The following is a 26,911-nucleotide window of genomic DNA, read 5'->3' on the forward strand; positions in this document are numbered from 1 at the left end:
TTTAATATTTATTGGTTGTTCGTCAATTGTATTTATTTCGTGTTCTATAACATTTGTGGCTCCTAATAGCTCACCGGGAATATGAAACCTGTCTTGGTTTTCATATATTAAACGATGTATACTTTCTTTTTCTTCATCGTTCAAGTGTTCGAGTCTTAATAACTCTAATATTTCGTTATAACGTGTTTTTACGTCGATTTTATTAATTTTTCGAATTCTTTGAAAGTTTTGAATGCAATGATCATTTTGGATGCTCTTATTATTTTGAATGCGATGATCATTTTGGATGCTCTTATTATTTCGGTTATTTCTTTTTGAAATTAATTCTGGATTTGAAAACAAACCTTGTTGACCTATTCTATCGTCATTTCCCTGCCCTAAGGAAAGGTTTGACTCAGAAATTCCATTTCTCACTAGAGGATTTGCTAAATCACTCACGCAATTTTCCTGCAAGTCAAGCCCTAAGGTTGAATCGTGCAGCGGTATCGCGCCCTCGCTAGGTAGCAAACTTATGGTCGGTACAAGCAATTCTATCTCCTCATCCGTAGAATTAATTATTCGAATATGCGCTTTTCCGTTATCGTTTCTAACTAACGCTTCTCCTAAGAATACTCCCTCTTTTACAGTAAATCTTGGTACGTAACCTTCGTTTACGTCCTTATTTTTTATTTTTATATAGAATGGAGCATTTGAACGCGCGGGAATTGTAACTACCTCTCGCGTAATGAAATAAAATACTAAGTCGTTTATTTCGACTAATTCCTGAGCATAATTAATTGTTGCTTTTTGGGATTGAAAGAAATTTGTTCCCAGTATGCCGGCTTGAGGAATTGGGAAATTATTACTGACGACATGAAAGTAAACGGGCATTCCAGATATTTCAATTTTGACACATCCTAAGGTGTGAACGTAATTATCTGTTATTCCTCTCAATTGCAACACATTATTCATATCAATATTATTCAATGATGAAAGATTTCCTACTTTTAAAAGATTCGGCTCCGATCCCGTATCTATCATTACGTTTATTTCGTCTATCAAGTCCTTAGATTTTATTTTTATTGTAGGTACTTGATCAGTGATTTTTAATTTTATTGTTGCGACGCGGACTCTTGTACCTCCTGAGTAATCATGGCTGTTTGGGTTTGGTTGACCCCCCGGGGTCCGCTTTGTGTTACCGAGGGTCCCTGGCCGTTTCCCGAGTTTTGATTACTGGTATTTCCCTCAACATTTCGGCGATACTGCAGTTTACGACATACTTCTATTGTATGACCTGTTTTTTTACAGTACCTGCAAGATGGTAAGCTCCCATTAGTGGAGTTGCTTTCCCGTTCATTGTTCTGGCTATTTTGAGGTAGGTTTTGTATCGGAATTTCACGCCTATTTTCAAATCTATTATTGTCATTGTCAAATCTCTGGGTATTTCGAGGCTGATTTTGTATCGGGACTTCGCGCCTGTTGTCAAATCTGTTGTTGCCATTGTTTCCGTTATTCTCCCTTTCGTTTAGGGGTTGGTTTTCCCGTTTAAAACGACAATTTATTGTGTTATGATTATTTCGCCCACATATACGGCATTTCAGTGATGCTAGAAAGTTAGTTTGTAGCGCGCTTTCTCTTATTTTTTCCATATCGAATCGTTTACCCAAATCTATAGCTCCGTCAAATGCTTCGGGAAGGGAAGTGTATCCCTTCAAATATAGCCCTGTGCTAAATTCTGTTGGCAGACCCTCTATGAAGCCTTTTAATGTTTCAGATTCTATGGATTTCTCTGTTTCCTCATCTATGCTACCGTTTGCACGTCGTTCACATTCGAGAATTGAAGTTTTGAGATCTTTAATTCGGCCAATGTATTCAATGATATGTTCACTCGGTCCCTTAAATATTCTAGCTAGTTCTCCGCGGTAGAAATTTACTGATCGAGAAGGTGTGAAAACTGACGATAATTTGTCTAGGAATGATTCGAGCGTGTCAAAGGTTTGATCCTCTACTACAATGTACGCTTTATCTTTTAGCTTTGCTTTAATGTTCCTAACCAACTGTTTTTCTAACCTGGGTGCAATCACACCTTTTGCTCGTCTACATGCTCGGACAAACAGTGGGAAAGCTACATTTTCTCCGTCAAAAGATGGTACTCCTGCCAAAATTGCACTCATCGGAATTGATTGTTCTGCCGTAATAGGTTCTATATAATTTTGCGGATGTTCCATTGCACCCGTATTGACTGTTTTTAATATTTCCTTTAAATTTGCTAATTCTTCCTTTATACTGACATCTGAATTTGGAACGCTTTCCTTGGGTTTTATTGATTTTACTTCTAATTTCGCAATTTCGCGTTCTTCCTCCTTTTGTAAATCTTCTAATAATTTTTGCATTTCTGTTTTCTTCCTTTGGTATTCCTTTTTCCGCTCAGCTAATAGCAACATTTGAGGATTCATAGTTTTCCGTTTTAATTTTCTGTCTTTAAGTTCTTCGATTTGTTTCTGAATTTCAGCCTGTTCTCTTAAAAATTCTTTTTCGCATTTTTCTAATAATATCTGAGGATCTTCAACTGTTTCCAAATCTTGAATAGGATTGCTACAATGCGAACTATCGTTTACGTCTATTTGCATATTTGTTGTTTCTTCTCTTGATTCGGGAGTTTGAGATAATGTTTTATTAGTATTTATGACCGTCTGTTCGGTTTTTTCGGACACTGTCTCTATCCTAATTTCTGATTCAGTTTGTTTATCTAATGATTTTTGATTTGACCGCGCTTCCTCTAATTGTCTCTGTACTTGAACGCGTTCTTCGCGTTCCTTATCTAAATGTTTTTGTATTTCTAATTGTTTGACTAAAAATTCCCGTTCTAATTTTTCTTGCAGCTCATTCTCTCGTTTCTTAATTTGTTCTTCTTGTTTTTTAGCTAAATCTGCTGACCGTAATTCTACCACTTCTTCAGCTTTTCGTAACCTATTTTGCAAGGCGTTAATTTGATCATTGTATGCAGCTTCTGTTGCCTTAAACTGTTGTGATGTACTAGCAATTTTTTCACGCTCTAAATCTAATAGCCGTTTTTCTTTATTCACTTGTTCCGTGTAAGCTAATAATTCTGTTTCCGTAAGTGGAGTAGGCTTTCCGGTTTCATTGTCCTTACTTCGCGTTATCGGCATGATTTTAAAGTAAATAGGCTTTGCTGTCACCAATGAGTTTCAATACTCATGAAAAGAAAAATTGAAATCGTAATAATAAAAAAAAAAAAAATTCCGATTTTTAGCTAAATTCGATCCGCACCGCTGTTACCACTGTTATGAGCTGGGTTGGCTGAAGACCAAACCACTCGATGCGTATAACGCTTAGTTGAGACTAAATTTTCCGGATATATTATTTGAATTTGTTGACACCGTTCCCCCCTTAATTAAACTGGCTTTGATGTAAAAATGGTCACTTACCTTTGTTGTTAGCAGTTGATTTTCGGGCTCTGTGGGGCGGCTCTGCGTGCTCGGCGAGGAGGTATACGGTATTAAATGACTGGTTTACACTCGATATGGGTTTAATTACAATTATACGTTTATTCGATAAAAAATGAGGTTAGTTATGTACTATGGTAGAAAGGAAGTTTGTGTTTGAGTAAAATAACGCGGAGTTCGCTCAGCGCTTGACGTGATTGGATTTTGTAATGAAAACTGAGAGAAAGACTTCTTCTTAAAAGCTGACTGACTACTGATCGACTACTGTTTTTTGACTACCCATTGACTACTCATTGACTACTCTCTTTTAAAAGATTCGGGTGGTCTTGTCTGAACTACTTCCTGATTGGTTACCAGTATCCTTAAGGGATGCTGGACCAATCAGGAGGGCCTGATAAAATTTTGAGTTTTTCTATTCGTCAAGACTACCCCCGCCCATCGGGTACGGTGTAGCATGAGACTTTATCATTAACTATCCCGCCTTTACCACACGTGCGGGTAGGAATTTCCGTTTTATGTTTGTATATAATAAAGATATCCTTATTTTAATGTTCGGGCCAATATTGCCCAGACAGACACTTGAGATAGACCCATACGGATCTATCCGTTGCACGTGTTCATTTCCAGAAGTTATAAAAAGGTGATAAAGAGAGTCGTATGCATGCAATGCATACGGAGACGCAAAAATAAAAGTAAAAGATAAAAATATAAAATATAAATGTATTAAATTAAGAGGTAATAAAAAAGATAAAACTAGTGGGTAGGGGCAGAGGAGATCGAGGATGTAACATTTTGCGAACGCACCCTTCGGATCCTCCGTGCGACATCGTCCGTTATTACAACGCCTGAGCAACGTTTGTTTTTTCAAAACTCGTTCCCTCTACCAAAAACATTCGTAAATATCAACGCTACATTATTTTTCACCGAGCCTCTGCAGCGTATTATCATATCCTTGACGGAACATGAATTATTTTCAGTTCATCAACGCGTTCGCGTTATGACTCGAGGGCAGGGCTGAAACATCTCGCTCTGCAGCTCGGGCGGGATAATATTACGCTTTAAACGGTGAATTAATAAGCTCCCGCACCCGAGCGACGCCGGGGAATGATCTTTGCCTCCGTGGGTTTCCGCCCTGCATGTATTCCCCGAATATCGCACCCGCACTCGGCTTTGATCACAAAGGATGTCCGCGGGCGTTCAGCCCCACGCTCACATCTGTGTGATTATCATGCTTCCATGAATTCAGCCGAGATACATACCGTGCACTCCGATCAGCCGACTGCGTTTGAAATTCATCGTCGTTTCTCGACGGACGAAAGATTAACTCGCACCTATTCGCTCCCCGCTCCTGAATTCGGCAGGGAAATCGATACCTTTGACCGTACCGGAGCGGCATCGGAAGGTGAGAATTGCGGTTCGAATCATGCATTCGGGACAATATGATGATTCATTGATAACAATTTTCACGGAGCTACGGTCGAATACAACTTCAGCTTCTCTTTCAGCTGTATACTTTGCGAATGCGCGCGTTGACTCGGCCAATTTCAAGGATTTTTCACCCCACTCCCTTGCGCGAAATTACGATATGAGAAATCTGTCGGGGATGAAAGTTGGGCTGCGAAAAATAAAAAGAACGCCTCGAGCTCAAGAGCCATGTATCTTTGTCTTCGGGTGCTGAGCGCACTAATTTAAACGATTCCAGTAAAAGCCACCGAGTTCCTTTTGCAGCCAGCGTTGTTCGATCCCCCGGGCGAAAAGCTCTCGGAGAACCTTTACTTCCAGCCCTGTCGGCGAGACGAGGACGGTAGTTGCGGAGGGAGGACGAGGGGGGTAAAGTAGGTGTGGAAACGGATGGATCGAGGACGCTGGTGTTGTGTTGACAAAATGGTTCTATCTGTAATTGGATATTAATCCTAGCAAAGCCCCGACCGGAACAAGGGCTCTCATTTCTGCGGACGGACCTCTTTCGCCCCGTTATTCCAGCTAAAGCATCGCCGAACTTTGGCTATTACCGACACCGTTCCCGTTATTCATGAAAAGTTTCGCTCATCAGGTTCAGTTTCTTACCACCGACTGCGCGACGACCAACTCTAACTGAATATAATTCTTAGCTTATATTCGAGACCTCGTGAGAAATGTCGGGAAAATTAACAGCCCCGCGATGCGGATCACTCGCGTGTATTCAGTCGTAAAATTAAAGGTAATCAGCCCGTCGCTCCGCTTTTTGTCAACGGACCGTTATTACATCACGTAAAATCATTTCATTGGCTGGATTTTTCATTTGCAAATCAACTTTGAGAACAACTGGTAATATACATGGTCGTTATTACAATATTCAGCTCAATCAGTGTGTTTGTTGAGTAAGTAAATTTACATCGCGGAGAATCGACGAAAGAGAAATTGTTGTTGAATAAATATCCCTCGTTCCAGACAATGTCGCTCACTTTTCTAACCACGTCTGCAACTCGGATCGGATCTAATACAGTGCATGCATAATTGATACGTGCATAACGAGGTTGACTCACCCCGGCGGATGGAATCCGCAAAATAAAGCCTAGTCTCCGCTCCGCCGAATGCAGATAAAAGTGGCCAGTGACACGGGTGAAGGACCTCGACTTCCCGGAAGCGGTGAACTGGCCTCTCATCCCCTCGAAGAATTTTTCGAACCAGAAAACGCCGCGGCGGTGGCACGTTATCTCTTGACTGGTTTCCGGGGACGTTTGCGAGAGGAGGGAAGATTTCCTCGCAACGTCTGAAATATGCTTCTGGGATCTTTTATTCAGATAAATCGAGCGTGAGTGAAAGATGCAGGACTCGCCGTCCCGGCGAGCCTAGAGTGCGTGGGGTGGAAAGCGAAAGCTGCGTGATGCAGGAGCTCCGGAAGACCGATCGCTGATCGGAGCGCCGATATCATCCGGCAGCTTCGACCTCCGACCTCGGACTTCGCTCTAATGGAAGACGGGACCACCTAACGATAATCGAGTTCGTTCAACAAATGGGTATCCTTCTCGCTGTGCGCCGCACTCTTTCTCACCTCCCCTCCTACCCCGCCTCTCCTATTCGCGATATCGCACCGCTGGACGCCGGTGTTGAAGCGAGCGACCGAAGATAACGGCTGAGCGGTATCCGTTTTGACCGTTTTGAGGAATTGGAAGATTTTTGAAATTCAAGCCTTCGTTTTTGTGGAGCAGGGTTGAAATTCCGAATTTGGAAAGTTCGGAAAGCGCGAAATTTTGAATTTCGAATTGGACGTTTTCGGAACTTTTCAAATTCGGAACTTTGACCCCGCCCTGTTTTCACTGAGCGTGGAAGTTGGGATCTATTAAGCAATCTCCGACGGAAGTGTCGCGCGTTTCAGGGATCCAAGAAACCTGCGAAATAACAAAAACTGTTCAAAGCTAACAGCAAGGAACAGACGAATAAGAATCCCGCGGGAACCGGGAGTGATAAGAAAACGAGATGATCATCGATCGGGTCCCAGTGCAAAGGGGCAATTTACTTACGCATGAAGTTATGGAGGGAATTTGTATAAGATTGAGAGGAATGGCGAGACGTAGTAGACTACGCGTTACACCCATACGCCCACCTCAGACGCGAGATAAACCCGGCGAGGCGTGACTGAGCTGATAGACGGTAATGCGAGGAATGACACATGGACTGGTCAGGATTCTCCGGCTATAAATTGCCGAATAACTCGGAAAGCCAAGAATTTCGAGACTAGCCGGGACTTCTGCATGAACCGGCTATTTGCGCCACGCTTTAACGGCGCCGAGGCAAACAGCGCTTAACGTATGGAAGGCCGCGATCCTAACGACCACGTGTGAAGGTCTTCTCGAGTTGCGGGATTCCGTTCTCGTGACGGTCGAACAAACGACAACAAAGGAAAATCGTCAATCAGAAGGTGAAATCCCCCGAGTTTTGTTTACGTCGTTGAATTCATCAGCGAATAGTCGTGAATTTTGTTAACGAAGAAGGGGGTCCGTTTACCGTTTGCCGACTGTGAGAAAAGTTCGCTGAAAGAAGAATTCTTGATGAATTAACGAATGAATTAATTAATTAGGTAACGAATAAAGTAATCATGGTCGTGAGAATTACTTATACAATGCAAAACACCCCCGTGTTTAGGTTACCGGAAGTCTGGGGGAAACGGGAATGATCGACGACCTTTCCACCCGACTTACAGACGACGGGGGTGTAAATTTGACGAAAAGGTGTAACGCGTAGGCGTGGATAAATTTTTCACGTGAGCCTCGCCGTTCAACGGCCGAGCGCAGGATACATCCACGATGTCCGGCTCAATCGGCTCGGCTGTATTAGGCACCCGTTAACCGTTACTCGGTTAATAACCGAAAGTTCTGACATCCTTCAAACGGTTGGTTGAAACTTGCAGTTAGTTAGCGGAAAAGGCGAGAGGGGATTCGGTAGTTGGAAATTCAATTAACCCGGAGATCTGCTACCTTGAGGCACTGATTTGGCAGCAAGTTGGATACGCCACTGCGATGAATTTAGCTGACCTTTTTCAGCCACGCAAAACATGTTTGGAGATAATTTTCATCGAGTTTCGCCTCGAGCCTCCATAAATTACAAGCGATCCGACAGAAATATCTGGATGCACGCGTGTTATTCTATCAACGATAAGTCTTATTCAACAGCTAGTTATTACCTCGATAATTATTATCATTATTGCTTACGTCGTTATTACTTCTACGTTACTCAAGGTCTAATAGATAACAACCCCATCTATGTGATAATTTCAACCCAAGTACAATTGAACCAACGTTGTCAATGTTCAAGTGCAGAGCTAGTTAACAACCACGGTACCAACTCACGGTACTCTGGCACCTGCAAATTGCCACCAGGAGGGGGGGGGGGGGGGGGGGGGGGGGGGGGGGATATGTGAGTGATAATTAACTGGTGGGAGAGTTTTGAAAATCAGAGTAGAGGAGAATGCGATCCTTTTTTTGTTGTAAAGTGGCTCTTCGAGTCTGCGTAAAAATATAATCACACAGCGTGGTCCAAATTAACGAGGTCATCATTAGGCGAAAGGTGAATTTTAACGAAAAACGAAAATCTTCGTCGAAAAATTTACGTCAAGTCCACGCCTTGTACGGACGTAGATTATTATTATTATTACAGTCAGGTTGATTGAGAAGGTGTGTATAAATAAACGCATAAATTTGACATGTATCGATTTGACTGTCTCGGTGAGTACCAGGCACTGCCTTCGGTGACAAAATACAGTATCTGGCTCTGCCATTCTTCGACCTGGCGAGCCTCGTGAGTTCGAACATCTCCTTTGTCAAGGTTGTTCGACAAAGCGGTAAAGCGCGTCGAGAAAAGGGAAAGCTATGCCGTTCGACTTGCGGGCGATCATTCACCCAATAATAGAAAGGGTAATATTCAATTCGACTAAAAGCGGGTTAGAAATTGAAAATTTCATCGCAGCACTCGGCGACGATCGGGTTGCTGTAATTTAAACGTAATGTATGGTGAGGTCAATTCGCCGCGACGCGACGTCGCGAGTGTAATATTGAAAATTGAAACTCACAATTGGGGGCTGATGGTGTTTTTTTAAAAGCGCTCACTCTGCGGCGAGGGAAGAATTAGCTTTGAAAAGTTCATTAAGGGAGCTTTCCAGTGTGACAGCCCAAAAAATCGCTGTTTTTCGCGATTTTTTTTTTTAAAGAAAAAATGATCTAATCGGTCTGGTTTTTTTTTTGTATATTAATTGGGTATTGAAGAATACTAAACAATTTTTTAAAGATCGATTTATTTATTAATTAATATCTATAAAAATGATGAAACAATTGTTGCAGAAAATGCACTTGGATGTGGTGTCCACGTTGGGGGTCACAATTTTGATCTGAAACAAAAAACACAAAAAGATTATTGATCGGTATATAATTGGCTTTCGTGCTATGGAGGCTTTTTTCTTTTTTTTTCTTTTTGCAAAAATGGCGCCGGTTTGAACAAAAAGTATCGATTTTAGCATTTTTTTTGGCAGTTTTTTTTACAAAAAAATAGGAAGATGTCAAAAAAAAAAAAAAAGCTTCCATAGCACGATAAACAATGACGTTAAGAATATTGTGTAAAAAATTCAACTCGATAGCTTTAAAACTCTGCCCTCCAAGTTGGACACCGTTTTGAAAAATGCTGTTTCGAGAAAAACGCGTTCAAAGTTTCAAGTCAGGAAATTTTACATAAATCGTTTACTTACGGTCAATCAGCGATGCCAGGTCCGTACAATATCCCTTCTGCTTCTTCGAAAAGATCGTGCTCAATGGATTGTTCAGTCCGACGAGCTGTCCTCGCCTCTTTGCTGTCCAGGGACGCCTGGCGGTTTGCTTGGATGATGCGCGCATTCTTGTACTTAGCGGCGAAATCTGCGGCGCTCGGCCCTATCGTGCATCCCGTCGTCTCCAAAATTTTTAAAATTGGGTCGTAACCTTCATTGAAGGTGCACACAGCACACTGCGTAGCGATTTCTACTATCTGCTTGCCGCAGAATACGTGCTTTGGGGCTAGTTGCCACACACAGTGATTGATTGATTTTCAAGAATTTAGCACGCCATCCGCTTTTTTTTTGAAAATTGAGTGCGACAAAAAAATAAGTCGCGCGACTAATTTACGGCTAATTAACGGCAAATTATGCAATAGTCCGAATTCACATTTTCGACAATTGGCGAGCCAAGTTCATGTACGTGCAGGTAGGAACGAGACAATAGAAATAACAGTCGCACGGGCAGACGGCCGACGCGGCAGCTGTAGCGCTCCGTTGCCTTCTTCCAAAAAATGCTGTACAGTAACCGAAATAATCTGAATTTCGGCATGAAAATTTCAGGGAATATTCGGAAGAGTGTATACTATTCGATAAAGCAAGAAAAAAAAAATCGATTTTTTGAAAATTTCACACTGGAAAGCTCCCTTAAGAACGAGAATAGGCCAACGAAGCGCGTAGAAGCAGCTCGAGTAATGACGCTCCATTTCCGGTTTCGCGATAGCTTCCGGGGATGATCGTCAGGCGGAGCTGGGAGAGTGAAAGCACTTTTCCGCGATATCAGAATAGCCGGGGCAGCTAAAGAGAATCAATTTACCGGAGTGGGCAATTGTCCATGAGGCTGCAGAATCGCCGCCACCTCGGGCATCTGCGATCTTTTATACGATCGTTGTAACCTAGAAGTAGGCAACTTGCGGCATTTCCTCGCGATATAATTATTACCGACGGTTGGGTGAACGATGGGATGATTTATCCACAAAGAAAGTTATAGAAAAAAGGAAAGTGGCGGGCGGGCGTCGACGGTGTTGGAAATTAGGGGTGTTTGAGAATGAAACGAAAGCAAGCGAGCCACTTGATATTTTGAAACTTTTGTAAAACAATGTATCCAAATCAGCCAAAGTTGTATTTAATTTTAATCCTCAAACTTGTAGAGGTAGCTGGTGTATATACAAGCATCTTTAAGGTATGTAAAATTTGATACGAACCGCGGGCGTTAAAGTTGGACGGAACATTATAATGAGAAAAGTAAGATATTCCGAAGCCGGCTTTCGAATAGATGAACTTGCGCTCTGAACTTCCAAGTGTGGAATTGATGAATTTAACGCTTGTTACGTGCGGGCTTTATGGGATCGAATTAATTACTTCCACGGCTTGTCCTTTTGCCTCTGCGAGACAGGCTTCCTTCAGAGAAACGGGAAAACGCGTAAACTCAATCAACTACGGGCCATAATTTCTGCGCCCCGTTTCCAAATTTTACCAGCAAAATCAGTTTAATCAGTCATAAAATTCACTCACTCTTCGTCCACGTGGAGCGACATCGGGAACCACCCCTCTACCTCTTCGGTTCCCCGCGCCCTTCGGTCCAAGCTGATAAGTACCTTGACGAGGAATACGAGACGTTGTCGAGCAGGTGTCGGAAGGCTGGTTACGGCGGGGCTCCCATCCCTCTCCCATCAGTCGGGCGTTATCGATTTCGTCAGACATCGGAGTCCCGAAGACGGTCAGATGCCATTATCGGGGGTGGAAGCTGTTCGAGTACATACGGTGTTAACTATCCAAGCAGTTCCTGTGATCTCATTAGACGTTAAGTTCCCAGCGCGAGTAAGTATCTGCTCTATACATGTACCTTAGTCCCGGCATCGCGTTGCCGCGACTTCCGGTGACTCGGGGACGAGTTCCGGATAATATACAAAAGCTGTAATGGGGTTTGAAAACGTGGAAACTTGAGCCCGGCCGGAGTTCTAGGATATTTTCTGATATTCGGAGCTTCGCTTCCCGTATTATTCGATATTCAAAACCAATTACCGTCATTCGAGGAGATGCCGTGCGATCTGAAGTGGAAACGTCGGAACGAATGCTGAAAGAAGTTGGCAGGAATGCTCGCCCGATCATTGCCGATACGGAGAAACGAAGGTGGGCAATTCCATGGCCGTGCAGGAAGTTTAATTAGGTGAAACGCGATGTCAGAGGTCAGAGTCGTCCTCGACTTTGTCCAGGCCAAGTTGGAGTCAACTTCTGGAGTGGTAGAACGTTGCAGGCCGAAGGCAAACCATATTGCAGTGTTCATCTGGGTCGTGTAGGAGAGGTCGTGACGTCACCTCGGCGTCTTCGCGCCTTCGATCGATTGGTTTTTTCGAGGAAGGAGAAAAAGGTAGAGGAACGGAAAATTTCCGCGGGTCGTTTTTAATTGAAAGTCCCGGAGTGGAGAGCGGATAATTAAAACCGGCTGCGTACCCACGCGTTGTTTTATTCAGCGGAGGAGATCCTTCGAGATGGGATGTGCGAATCTGCCCATCTTCGTCTCTGCGTATTAATTATTTACTCATTTATTCTCTCTACTTTCACAAGTTTTTTTCATCCCTAAAGTTGTGCAGGTACTCGCGGGACATTGCATCAAAGTATTCTAGGAATTTCATTATCCTTCGGGATTGGTGACAGAGAATTCCAACGCACTCGAGCTCGGTGCCCTGACTAATACACCGGTGAACACAACGATCTCGATCCCTTCGAGTCGAATAATCCGAACGCAACGAAGCGAATATGTGTACATACATACCATAAAACGTGCGGTAAGCGTAAAAGAACACTCTTTTGGACGAAGAGGGTGACTAATAGTGTTGCTATTCGATACACGTACCGGAATTACGGTAATAAAATACGCGATAACTTTTGCGTTATGCGATATGTGCCTGCGAAATGCGTTCAACCGTTTCATGTAACCACACTCCGATCGCATACCTGTATGGGTAGGTGTTGATATAAGCACACCCTCGCATCAAGACGATGCTATAGTCAGGTTTTTTTGTTATGGACTGAGTAAAATGTTGTTTATTGCAACTATCATCGAAGCCTACACAGCAAACGTGCGAAAATTCCACCGTCAGTGCAATCTTGTAAACGAGTGACACTTAACGTAGTTGGTAACCTCTGAGTGGCATCAAACCGACCATCCAAGCAATCTTGCGCATGAATATCGGTGTACAAATTTTTCAAACCGTGTCCGTTGAAAACCAGGGTTCAGGGATGACCTTAAGATGTAAAAAACTTACCTTCTCAATGGTCACAAACGTTCGTAACTTTCCTACGAAAACACAATTTCGGAAAGATCGATCAACGGAAGAGAAAACGATTTATAATAGAACCTGTTTACTTATCCGTTTATCGTTGACGAAGAAAAGCAGCAGCGTCGTTCACCACTTGTCTCGGAATTTCGGGGATCGAGAGTAGGCCGATCAAACAGAGCCTTAATTCCGCAGGAAGGAAAGCGGCGGGATATCTTCTCCTCCGGTTGTGCAAGTAGAGTGGAGAGCGCCGCTGATTTGCCGTACGAGACGCTTGGCAAATCCCTGAACAACCCTCCCTCCCTACTTCCAGACACAAGAACAAACAAGATCGGCTCGCGAAAAAGCCGGGGGAAAAGGAGAACCGGGTACACATATTCCACCTTGTTGTATCTCTCCGAAGCAGCACTCGGTGCATGTGTGTTCTGCGCAGATATCCCGCGGTATTCCAACGTCCCGTTACACGCGTCGAATACCCGCCGCGATTCCATCCAAGGTATTACGACCTACGCAAACACAGATTCCGTCTCAGGATCTTCGACCGCGAACATACGGGGTGGGAAGATCCAAATTGGTTTACATTTCCGGATCTTTCCACCCCGAGGAGCGCAAAACGAGACTTGTTCAAGGGTTCGACAACCTCGAAACCTCACTGACACCACTTTGCATCAATCTCTAGTCACTAGAGACTCGATGCTCGGTCAGAACTTGCGATCGCCTCGGGATCCGAGCATCGGGAACGGTTGCTTGTCATTTTGAACGATTTGTTTTCAAGGCAGTTGGAACACCATCGAGACGCTCAATTTCTCAAAATTTGGACCGCCGATATGGTTCGCGTCGGTATAACGTCTGCAGTTGGAGAAAGAGAAGTTCACGCATTCGAATGTTTTCGCCACCCTGCGCATAATGGGCGCTTGGCTGTTACCCTCTATTCCGCAACCCTCTTCGGCGGAAAGTCGGCGTTCTGTATCCAGAGCAGTGTGCTCGTGTAACGGCAATAACCTCTAACGAAACCAACCTAGCGGCACCCGAGAAGCGTGAAGGAGAATAGACAAGAAAGCAAGGCGCAAGGCTGGTAATGTCAGAATTTGTATTCTCAGTGGGTGCCAGGACCATGCAGATCCCTGGCCATTATCGGGAAATCCAGCCATCGAAAACGTGTTTGATACCTTTCACCGTTTCACCGTTCCTACATCATCGCGGCTGGACGAAAAAGGGCAAAAGAGAAAAAGAAAATTTCGCAGGCAGGTCGGAACACTCGAGATCTTCATTATCGCAATTAAAACCTCCCCTCGTTGCGTTGTGCCGAAGGTCATCAAGGGTCGGGAGACCCGAATGACCAGCCATTGTCACGGAACATGTATTCGCACGCCGAGAACTCCAAAGAGTGTGATTATACGGAATTATACTCCGCACCACTTTGCCTACACTTACCGGAATCTGCATTGCGGCGGGGTACATTATTCCTCTGGTGCACTGCCGCCGCCGGAGAGCCGGAGGGGGATGAAAGGCCTTTGTGGACGATGTGTACCTAATAAGGCCAACCGGCCACGCTGCTCCTCCTCCGCCCTTTCCACGCGTACGTTATATGTATGTAGTACACCGCCACATTTTACCTCCCGCTAAACCGCCAGGAATTAGGGCTTTCAGGACCTCGTTCTCCACCCGCGTTCCCGCATGCCTATTATCCTTCTTGCTTTATAATCGAGAGTCTTCGTCTAGCGACGAAGCTAATTTTCTAATCGCATTTATAATTCCTAGTACATCGAACGGGGTCTGCAGTTTCGAGCATTCTTGTTCCACCACTTAATTAGTTTCACTATCCGCAGCATGGATTGCCGTTAGCTCTGGCATTTGATCACGACCGCGGAGTGTGTGTGTGTGTGTGTGTGTGTGTGTATCGATGCATAAGCATAATTTTATTATCGATAATAATCGATGTATTACAATTGCTCCGTATTCACAATGGGCGGATGTGTTTATACGAATACCGTATATATCGCGTCTGCGTTATCGTTATCAATGTTGTTATTGCAATTATTATGTCTGGTTTGATTAAATTCAACAATTGAATTCGTAAACGATGTGTATAGTAACCGAGCTAATCGAGTTGAAATTAATTACACTCGGTATTCGCTCGTTGCCGCAGGGTAGGAGGTATCCGCCTATATCGGTATGATAATATCGGCTGACGGAGTTTGAAAATTCGAGTCTCTTTCGCTATTATTCCTTTATCATACGCGCGAATTATGCCCACCGCGATCGAGTGTACCGAGGTATGCATAATTCGGTATTAATGCTAGTACTGGAGCCGCGATTTCCAATTCACGTTTTACCACCGATTCCCCGATTCTGATTTCCATGCTTTCGTGGAACAACAGATACGAGTGTAATACATATTCATCGCAGGGGCGAAAGTGGGAGGAAAAACCGAAGGGGCATTTTATTTTCGAATGAAAATTAACCTCAACGAAACAGATGAGACACAAAACGAAAGAATACGAAGCGTTTGCAAGCTCCTTTGAAATTCGCGTGACAGGGGATCCAGACTCGTGGTTATTGTTCTTTTTACTTCTTCTTCGTGATTACTTTCCCCTTTTCAACCCGCTTTAATTTCTTGTACCCGTAATCTCGTACCCACGACAAAAGCGAAGGCTGTAGGTAAACGAAGAGAGAGAGAGAGAGAGAGAGAACGATAAAGCGAGAAGGAGTGAGAGACAGGAAAAAGGTGGCGACGTGGTTCACGGAATACGTGACACGCCTAGGGATTACCTATTGCATGCAAAACCGAGATTTCCGAGTTACAAGATTGCCCGAAACCTCGTCGAAGAATTCACGACCCCCCCCCCCACTTAAAACAGACTGTTGCTGTACACACCACAAGAAGAAGGCATCTTTTTTTCTTCTTGGGGGGGGGGGGTTAAAGCTCGGCTGTTGTTACTTTGGTGAAAAAAAGTAGATAGAGATGAAAGATCGAGAAAAAAAAAACAACGGGAAGCAAGGAGATTAATACGCGAATGTTTAGTTTTCTCCGCAGGCTCGCGGCTTGGCCAATCGGAAATGATAGGAGAACACTGGAATTGGGTACACATATAATCATAGGCACGCCTGTTTTTGGATCGATAATAATTAGACCCCCCAAACTGCTCGACGTCGGCTTCGAAGGAGCTCGATGAACAACCATCGCGATTAATTAATTAGCCCTGTTTGGATAAGGCCGGGCACGTGTGCCGCACTCACACACGTTGAAATTCACACGTCGTTTACGTAGGCAGCCTACGCCGCCGAGCTCGTTTATCTTGGGTCGGTGGTCCGCCATCTTGAATAAACCAGCACCGAAACTCGCGTCAGCGGTGGAAAATCCGACCGGATTCACCGTCGTCTATCACATTTTCGCGAAATATTTAGTAAGCGGGTATACGAGTTGTTTGTTCAACGCGCGAATTACCCTCAGGCTTCGGTGATTTGCACCCTTTTGGATATACATATTTGCGCGCGAATTACATGCACTGGAAGAAGATATTCGGGCCTCTGTTTACACAATCATTCGAACGTACATCTTGCATAATTATTCTTTAATTATACCAAATATTATTATATGTAATATAATGTTGTTACAATGGGTACAATTATATGCATCGCACATACACTACGCTAGATTCTTTTTCTTTTTTTTTTTTTTTTTTTTTTTCTTGGTTTGTTTCAATCATATTTATACATAATATATAGTTAATTACACGCGTTATTCCTATATGAAATAACCAGCTTTTTAATTTTAACGATACAAAATATATTTACAGACTTATATATACATAAATATATATAAATATATTTATATATGTATGAGTACTTATTTGTTACAAATACCGTCAGGCTTATAATGTACCTACGTATAATACCGTATTTAATATTGGTTATTTGTTTACCTTTATTTTCGTTCCTTAGTACTGCAGATTAAGCTATCCTGACCCTTTTTGCACCCCGATATTCCGCGATTTTGTTAATTCACTCACAGATAATCGCATTTGCACGAATATAATATAATTTATTCGCTATTTGTTTTATTTCTTCTTTTTTCGCTTTATTGATCGTTTGTCATTTTTTTTTCTTCTTCTATTTATTTATAGCACGTTACACCGAGCCGCAGAAAGTTTTGCGGTGGCTATATTTGGCATTTCTTTCGTCTAAGCAAACAGTGAAAAATGAGAACGGCTAGCAGTAATTGGACTAATTACGGTCCAATTTTACAATCTACAAAGAATCTAAAGAGCTGTTTTTATAAATTGCGTATAGAATTGCGGGATATGTCATTTTATACGCGCTAAGATACTGCAAGTTGTACCCACAGGAGGATTCGTCGAAACCGGAAATGAATTAAGATAGTCTTGTGCATGAATTCAAAACCCACGATAAATGAATCGTGTAATTTCGCAATCTCATAGCGCGTACAAAGTACTACATTCACGGTATATAAATATGATATATTTACAAGTATAATTCAATTGCAAATTTTCCATTTTGAGCTCGTGTCTAACTTACAAGCAGATGCGTATAATTTTCTACAAGACAAACTTCTGGATCAGGGTTATTATTTATCAGACAATTATTATCAATTGTTGTACGATGTGTTAGCAATAGTAATCGTATTGTATAGAGTTTAATCACAAAAATTCATTGAAATATACAAATATGTTTTCACTATAATTAATCTTATAGCGTCTTTTCCTTTGCGGTTTCCTTCGTTTCTTATTTCACACCGAGTACAATCCTTGTAGTATTTCAATCTCACAGATCGGTACAAAACATTCGATTGGTCCACATGCAAAGTACATAATTTGATACCCTTACTGCCGAAATCGATTCTTACTAATCTCAGTTCCTCTTATTTATTTACTTATTCATTTGTATCCATTCTTACACAAATTGTTTATTTTCTTATTTGCTGCTTCATCCTTCGTCTTTGTAAAATAATTTCAAACCTCGCCTTGCTGCAGCAATTTTCTCCCAGAACCGGAAAGCTGCAGTGATTTCAACGATTTCGAGATCTGCTAATAATACGATTGAACAATCTTGTTCGCCAAATTTGTCGGCAGCTCATACCTGTTTCGCATTTCCTATCCGATATTTCGTTACCGCATACATTTTTCTAATAATAAAACCTTTCTTCTCACACGGACAAAGCTTGTGAACCCTTCGGAATCATCGGTTTATCAATATCGAAGCGTTGTAAGTAGAGCATTCGGCGTTGAGAATGATTACTGAAATTTCAATAAACCTAAACGCACGCTGACTGTACAGCTAACCGTGAAAGTTTCAGAAATCAGTATTGTGAAATTTGAAACGAAAATGAAGTGGATTAAAATAAAATTAAAAGTAACACAACCACGGTGAATATTCGAATTATAATTATCATCGAGTTTATATGTATTATAGGACAAGTATATCATAAAACGATACAATGATACGCAATAATGATGATAGCAACAATATCTATAATAATTATAATAACAATGCGTTAAACGTCAACTATATATTATATACAATATGATGTTCTGTTGTATTAGAATGTACATTCAAGATTTCAAGCGATAGAAAATTACATCACCGTGATATCGTTACATCATATTGTTGTACAATATTGAATATTCGCGCCCTGCAGCTCCGGACCTTCAATTCAATTACACTTCACCGTATCGTAATATCATTCGTCCAATAATACCGTTACACAACGTTATACCCTAGCATAAAAAATCACCATCGGCTCAATCGGTAAAATAATTTTTCCATCTCGTTTCAACGTCATCACCTCGACTTAATCTCCTTTTGCTATCCTCACATGTCTTCGTTCGTCTTTGCGTAACGCGTTGCGCAAATTTGCGGGCCTCTACACGCTACGCGAAACAATTCCAAACCTCGTTGAAACCTGAATCAGATTGTAGGTACTAAAGCGTCTCGAGTAGATTCTGGACGAGGAGCGCCGGCGCCGTGACTCGAGCTTTCGTCTTCCTCGTCTGCCGATCCGGTCGCACTCCGCAACGCGGCGCTCTCTGAAGCTGCTCCGATTTGTTGCTGTCCTGCTCCAGCTGGACCGAAACGCTCGCGACCCTCGGAGTCGTGCATCCCGTTTCCTGAAACACCCGAAAATACCGAGCGATGTTAAGAAAATGTAGGAGTAAAAACTGCTTGACCGTCAATCAAACGAGGATATATTTGGAGAAAGAATGAAAAGAGACGACGGATGTAATTATAACGCAGAGAGTGGAGATTTTTTGAGAAACTTCACTGCCACGTCGACGGTGTTTAGTCTGAATTGTTCGAAAGTCGGAACAATTACGCGACAGGTACCGGTTTATAATCGTTTCAGCGCGACGGTTATTTCTGCGCTGCTGGCCGAACGGGGACACAGCGGGGAGAAATTAACTTCTTACGATAATGGCTGTACATTATATTATATATACTGCTGAAATTTTCCACGACTCGGTGGAGCAGCGTTCAACATCTCGGCATTCGATAGGAAACAGTCTTCGCCGAGAAGAAGACTCGAGCACGGAGACGAGAATAATTGCAGAGAGAGAGATAGATAGATAGATAGATCGCGTTTATTATGCCATGACCCGCTTGGGTTTTAGGGCAAGTAACATAAGATACAAGATCAGGATTTTACAGTAGATCCAGTGATAATAGTGCAACATAACAGAAGTGTGACATAATAAAAAGGATATATTACCAACTATCAACCAGAAAGATAAAATAAATAAATAGCTAACTAATAATAGATATACAATTTAGAGTTGATAGTCAATGAAAATGATGATGGTTTACAATTTAAAGAACCGACGGTAGGAATAAAATAATAGTGCACAATTAGATAGATACAGGATAAGAATAGGTAGTACAGGAAAATATATAAAATAAATTAAGAGTAGTAATAAAATTAAGAATAACAATGAGAATAAACGTAAAACATAATAAAACGGAAATAGAAATACATTGAGAAGTAGAGAGAGAGAGAGAGAGAGAGAGAGAGAGAGAACAACTAAAGGTATTTCGTATTTCTATTGAAAGCTCTAATTCCGCCTCTTCTTCTTTTTCGCCTTTTATAAATCGACGCGGTGAATGCGGAGAACTTGTCCGAAGGTTGGACGATACTTGGCGAGGCTTTCCGCGTGACGAGTAAGGAGACTAACTCGATTAGCCGTAAGTATAGCAAAACTCGAGTTCTAATCTCTGTCCTCTCATGCAGCTCGGCTGGAACTAAAACAGAACCCTATCACCGGTTCGGCTGGTTAACCGTGTGCGTGTAATACACGCGACTTTTCACAACTCGGAGCTCTTCCAAAGGTGGACAAAGTTCAGATCAGCGTCGTACATCTCAGCGCTTTGAATCGTTACGGTCTAGCTGCAGTTTAATTATAGACGAGGATCGTGTGATATAATATGCAAGTTGTATCAACGCGGCGGATTTATGTATTATATAAAAAAAAAGCTCCTTCTCTTTCCCTGTCCTTTATCGCAGAGGGAAGCGAATCTGCGGTGCAGGGTCGAACGGTCTCCAATACGGCGGAAGATATCAGCCGGATGGAAAAAGAAAAACGCGTCTAATAAAAACAACGTTACGCACATGACTAGCCATGGAATAACGTATATACCTACATATGCATATAATCACCCGCAGGGGCTGACAAACGGACGTATGATAAATCGAAGCAAAAAAAAAAAAAATAGATCAGGCTTCTTCTATATCGTCATGTAAATAATAATTCTATAGAAATTTTTGCACCCTATGGTGGAAGCCCGCTATATTTAACCATGAAAGGTGCATGGGCAAACATAGACCGTCGCCTTCGTGATGCACCGCTCCACACTCGACTGGCTCGAATCAGTCCTGCAACACTGCAGAAGCGGCACAATTCACAAACTCTCTCTCTCTCTCTCTCTCTCTGTGCATGCAGTGTTTATTATAAATTCTGCACCGTGTTACAAAGAGGAGATTAAACGCGGTCTCGGTCGTTTATTTACCCAGTTGACGTTGACTTTAGCGCGCGGAATAAATTGGCAAGAAAAAAGATGGAGAACGATGAATAAAATATAGACGGTGAACCCGAGGCGGAGATTATCACTCGAGTCGGTACGAGTGAAGAAATCTTGGGGAGCTGCTAATTAATTGATTTTAACCGATCTAGGCGAGTCTCGGATGGAAACTTCCGTCGGATCGGTAACGGAGTTGCGGAAAATTTCTCCGAAGGAGGCAAGGAGGTCAACCTCGTTCCTCGAAATGCGAGCTTTTCCCCGAGTGCACAGGGCGCGATCGTTCCGATCTCTCGGTGCAGGGGCTAACTAGAAACTTCGAATAGACAGAGACAGAGATAGAGCGAGAAGCTTGCGAAAGTTTAACCGACACGCAAGTTGAGCTTGCTTGACGATTTTCCGGTCGGAATTCGACGCGGGGCGATTACAACCCGAGCTTCATCGCCCACTTGAGACGGACGCAAACCGGTCCGACTGATTTTACAGCTGAAGAAGCCTTTTTTAATTAAAGTCATGAGACTAGAGGAAAAATCCTAATTAAATTTCGAAGCGAGAGCGGCTCGCGTCAGGCTGTTCTGGTATGAGAAACGGCATCCTACCGTGATTCAACTGCATCTGCCGCTAACATTTGTAGGGTGTAATGAATCACGGAAGAACAAGAGCCGCCTGTGCATGCACACGGAATTCCCCATCATCCGTCTTTCCTTGCCTTTCATCTCACTCTCTCCCGCATTCTCTCTGTATTTTACGCTTTATCTAGAAATTCTACAGGCCTCTGTTGATACGACGTAACGCATTTATCACGTGTTTCTGTATCGTGTGGTAGTATTTCCTGATGTGCTCTTCTCGGAGGCGTCTCGTTTTCCCCTATCCATTCATTTGTTGCTCCGCCGACGGTAGGTTGGTAGGTAGGTACACGGGTATAATACATTTACGGTTGACTCGCATCCTTTGAAACTCGAGGTCATGCATAAGTCAGGAACTGCGAAACGCTTCGTCTCCTCGGCTCTGTTGTTAAAACGAATCGAACGATCTTCATCGCCGTTCATTCCTGGCTCCAAAAATTTTTCATTCCCTAAAATTGACTAATCCGAGCTTTTTCTTGCCACAGATGCCGATAATTGTGTACAATTGTCAGATGATGCCAGTCCATCGTTTTCTGTTGGTTTAGGTAGTTTCACTCAATGATCTCCGAGAAATTCAACGATTTTCTTTCAAAACTGAGTCCCATTAAAAGTATTGTCTAACCTAGAAGTTACCTCAAATTCTATTTCACCGATTTCAAAATCAGAAATTATTCGGAAGCTAAAAGGCTTCTACGTTTTTGCGTATAAATTTTCATTTGTATCAAATCTCGTTCGACGAAAATTTATAACGCAATTGATTATTCGAGGATTAAATTGCGGAGGTACAATTATCGTAATAGATTTTCAGTAAAAATAACAGCTACGTAGCTTGTTTTGGCGTGGGAAAATTGAATCGGCTGTTCCAAGACCGACGCCGCTTGGTTAAAGGCTCTCAAAAGGGTGAAACGAGGGTCTCAGGAAACGCGACGTCGTTGAATGGGCGAAAGTTAGCAAGTCAGCGGGTTATTTAATTGAAAGGTATAACGATAACGGTGATTACGCGGGTATTACTAGACTACAGTCAACAACATCCCCGGAGCCGAGGCGATCACGGCAAGAGGGCACAACTATACAGGCGAGGTGAAAATCAATGGGTAATTTCCGGTTTCGTTCAGCTCGCCTCACGCGTTCCGTTTTTTAATCTAATTTCTGATCGGCCCAAGGGCGCAAGCTTATTGCGAGTCGATACGAATCTGGACAGCCGTCCTATCGCCGGTCAATCGCGGTTATATTCGCGTCCCCCGGGAACCCGAAACTCCGATTCCATAAACCGTGCTGTAATTCCGGAGAGTTCCAACCGCGTCGATTTAAAACGCGTTGCCAATCGGCGTCAGGATCGATCGACGCGAATGAAAATTTGTCGCTCGTTTAATGACGCACGGTTTCAAAGCGATACCGATTCCAACCCGGGCCGATAACCCTTTGCCGAATTTCGGTCGGAGTCAGAGGGGGGATTTTTAATTGAACCGGGTATATAAGGCTCGCGAAACAACCTCCCTCGGGACCTTGCCGCGTGTAATGCTTTCGTTGTTCCCGAACGAATCCGGAACCACCCACCCAGAGACCGACTTCGGTCTCGCGGAAGTTACCGGGGGGCGGTATCGAAGTGACGGGGGTAGAGGGGCGGAACGATAACGGGTCTCTAATTAAATCCGAGAAGTGTTATCGTCGTATTACCATCGTTTACAGTCGTCATTGTTATCTCGGATACCGCTGTACATTATTTTTCTCATGCCGTGGTGTATAATCAGCCGATCCTCGAGATTCCCTCGAGGAATAATTGGCAACGTCTCGCAGCGAATAATTCGCCAATTTTTACAGAATATTAGCAATTTCGCCGTATATTTTGTCGAAATCGTTAACTTGCGGTACATTAACATGCGGAGATTATTAACGTGGAATATTTTAAAGCGTAGAAGACGACTTTATTGATCAAATTTCTCCCGTACTTTCTCCGTTTGCTTGATCGCAGAAAAAAAGAGATAAAAAAGAAGGAAGAAGAAAAAAAAAGAAGAAGAAGAAGAAAAAAACTCACCGTCAGGCAGAGATTGTGCTGATGCTGATGGGCTCGATGACGAGACTCACTCTGCAGCTGCCATGCCCGGATGTAGAGGTCCCCTCGATAAATCAGACCCCCTCGCCTCGCTCGCAGCATCAAGTGCCACCTGAAAATGGAGTGAAGAAAATTTCAATTATACTAGCGTTATACGAGTAATCGTAAGAATTATTTCTACACGCAGAGAGAATTTTTTGAATTCACCAAATATGGCGAAAGAAATGTTGTTACATGTACAAAAAAAAAAAAAGGGGGGAGTAAAAAGATAATTTGTGTTGTCAAATAAACTCACATTCATTACAATTAACAAAATATTTCTTTCGTCGTATTTGATCACCATGGTTGGTAAGTTCAGCCATTTTATTTTTTTTTTTTTTTCCAGTTTACAGGGTATGGCAAACGAACGCTTTTTCAACTCAAGCTCAAACGCCGTAGTCACAGTTTACGAACACGGCTAATTTGAGTCGTGGATTGAATCACGGCCAGCTTCCAAGTCACTCGGTTTAACCGACATTTTTTTTTTTTTTTTTTATATATTCATTTGGCTCAATGTTTGCAAATTGGGAATCGTAACGGTGGATTGATACGAATCTCTTCGAAGCGCGAGATGAATTAATTACGGACCTCGCATTGCCAGCCGAGGTCAAATACTGTTTCGGATGAACTTAACACGATGGTTTTGAAGGGGTGGCGAATGATGCGGATCAGGTTTTGCCAGTCATGGAAAAAGACTGGTTCCCTCACCCAGCGAGGTCAGCACAGTTCCTAATTAGTCGGAGTCTCTCGCAACCCAGAAAAAGAAACAGAGAGAGAGAGAGAGAGAGAGAGAGAGAGTGAGAGTGCAAATCTGAATTTCAAAAATATCTCAACCTCAGATTCTGTTCGCTGTTTTATTTCCTTCAATTAATTATATTCTTCACCGAAATGTAAAAATCAAGGCACTCTATTCTCACAGTAAACTGATTTTGAGACAGACTCAAGGCCTTCATGTTTTTCAAAATCATCCAAACTTGAATCCTGCAACTTTTTGCAGGTAGATCCAAAGATGTTTACGACGATGATTTTGCCATAAAATTCATGTTGCGCTTCAGTCTGTGCAAGTGACAAATTGTACGCGTAACGGTTAGAATATTCCGTAAAATTACGTGTTGATTCAAACTCTATGCGTGGTTATTTCCACATACATAAAGAAAATTTAACGGAATGATTGATTTTCGGGAGTTCATAAGGTTCTTCGTTTTCCTCGAGATCGTCATTACGAAGAAATCCCGACGTTGCAATATCTGATAAGAAATGAAGTATTCAAATTCCCGCGTGTCGTTTATGCCCACGTCCTTTTTTTGTTGCCATTCCACCTCTCCCAGTATATTTTCGAATGGTGAAAATCGACAGACGGGAACCGCGAGTGGCTTACACTAGCTATGCAGACGTCGGGCGAATTCGTTGACTGCAAATTTGTTGCAGACGCGAAGAACAAAGTCGGGGCAATGGATCGAGGATCGATGATATCGCGCGCTAGGTTCGGACGCGGATATATAATGATAGGGGAGGGTTCGTCGGTGATTTATAAAAGCGCCATTCCGCCGGCGAGATAAAGGTAATGGGCAAGCTGGCAGCAGCGCTGCGCTTTGACGGTGCTTTCGGGGCTTGCTTGATTTAACATTAGCCACGCGGCGTTTTCCGGATTTTCTGCTGCGCCAAGTTTTACGCGACACGTAGACACGCGTATCGTGCGAACTGTTATTGCAGGCTTGGCAACCGCCAAACACCGTCGCGGCCGAGTTATCATTTTTACCGACACACGGAAAGCGGGGCGAGAAGAAGGGAAACGGCCGCTCGTAAATTCCCGATTTATCAGTTCACCGGCCGCTTGCACCTCCGCGGAAAACGCCGACGACTTCGCGCCGAAATTACTATCCGAAACGATATCCGCGACACTGTTTTTCCATTTCGAAAAACCGTAAGCCGCCCCCATGCAAATCCGATTTGCACCGCCCGAATTTTGCTAGCGTAAAATCTACCTCGATTTGGTTAAAAACCGTTCGCGGTTCGACGAAATTAATTTTCCCAGATGAAAAAATCACGTTCAATGTTACAATTCGATGTGTAGGAAAACACACGCGCCAATGTGAGTTCTGCAGGGGCGGCTGATCGAAGCTTTAGCGTTTATTTTGCGGTCGTTTGAAAGCGTTAGGTGCGCGGATCCGTCATGCGTGAATTTAAAACTGCACGCGTCGATTGGTGAAATACAGACGCGCTTTAAGCGGCGAAACGATTTATCGGCTGGTTGTTCAATTTGACGGATACAACGGTCAAAGGATTGATAACACGTCGGGTGGACGAGGGAAGGTTTTTCGAAAAACTGAAAGCGTATGAATAGGTAAATATTCGAATAATGATTCAAGCCGTACGTTATACGATGTTCTGCTCGTCGATTTTGGGTGACCAGTGTAAGCCTTGGAATAAGTTATTCACTGAATTCAAAAGCTCGCAGCTCTTCACGATACATCATACTTCAAGATAAATTACGAAATTTTACTTCAATTCAAACCCTTGGACTCAATAAAAACATTGAATGACAAAAAGTTGCAAGTGAATATCGAAAGACTGATCGTTGTTACAGTATTGATGTATAAATATACGTACACAACATACATCGAAACAAAGAAAATTGAAGAAATATGAATGCTGCTTTTTGTGGGGGATTCGTTTGATCGGGGTTATTATTCAAAGTTCGCGCAGACGCGGATCAGCATTCGACGGAAAGAGGCGTTCCAGCCTCTCCGGAAGTCGGGATGGAATTGGTATTTTGATAATTCATAGATTCGAAACGCTGCTAAAGTCCCTCGGCAATGGATGCGAGGTTGGATCGGGTACGCAGGGCGAAACAAAGCTCAAGACTTTTTGCCCGTCCGACGTTCGTTGCGCGCCTCGCGCTTGACAGCCGCGAGGGTGAAAGAGATTGGAAAAATTCTGTCTTTCGTATGTTCGGTCGATTTGCTTCCCTCCAGCAAAACAGCGGCTACGTTTCAGCTCGCGAAACAACGCCGGCAACTCCGCAATTTTCTATTTCCTCACACGTCACGCCGCCAGCAGCAGCCATCCGCTTGTCACGGACCGGCGAGATTTATACGCGAATTTGTAATCCCGGATGAAGCGAGTGGCCGAGTTTGAAGATGTATCGAACCCATCGTCCG

The 26,911-nt window shown here is 43.0% G+C and overlaps 1 protein-coding gene across 3 annotated transcripts in view; it reads right to left on the bottom strand.

Annotated features, from left to right (window-relative positions):
* Nucleotides 1-16,647: 16,647 nt before the first annotated feature.
* LOC124306745 (protein O-mannosyl-transferase TMTC1-like) overlaps nt 16,648-26,911 on the bottom strand; it is a 145,513-nt gene continuing 135,249 nt past the window's right edge. For all 3 annotated transcript variants that reach the window (XM_046767703.1, XM_046767702.1, XM_046767701.1), the window contains 2 exons: nt 23,694-23,823; nt 16,648-19,132 (listed from right to left, as the gene is read on the bottom strand). In XM_046767703.1, the coding sequence (XP_046623659.1) occupies nt 18,947-19,132; nt 23,694-23,823 (316 nt within the window). In that variant the 3' untranslated portion in view covers nt 16,648-18,946. The remainder of the gene's footprint in view (nt 19,133-23,693; nt 23,824-26,911) is intronic.

This window comes from Neodiprion virginianus, chromosome 6 (genome assembly GCF_021901495.1).
Source record: "Neodiprion virginianus isolate iyNeoVirg1 chromosome 6, iyNeoVirg1.1, whole genome shotgun sequence".
NCBI classification, from domain to species: Eukaryota; Metazoa; Arthropoda; class Insecta; order Hymenoptera; family Diprionidae; genus Neodiprion; species Neodiprion virginianus.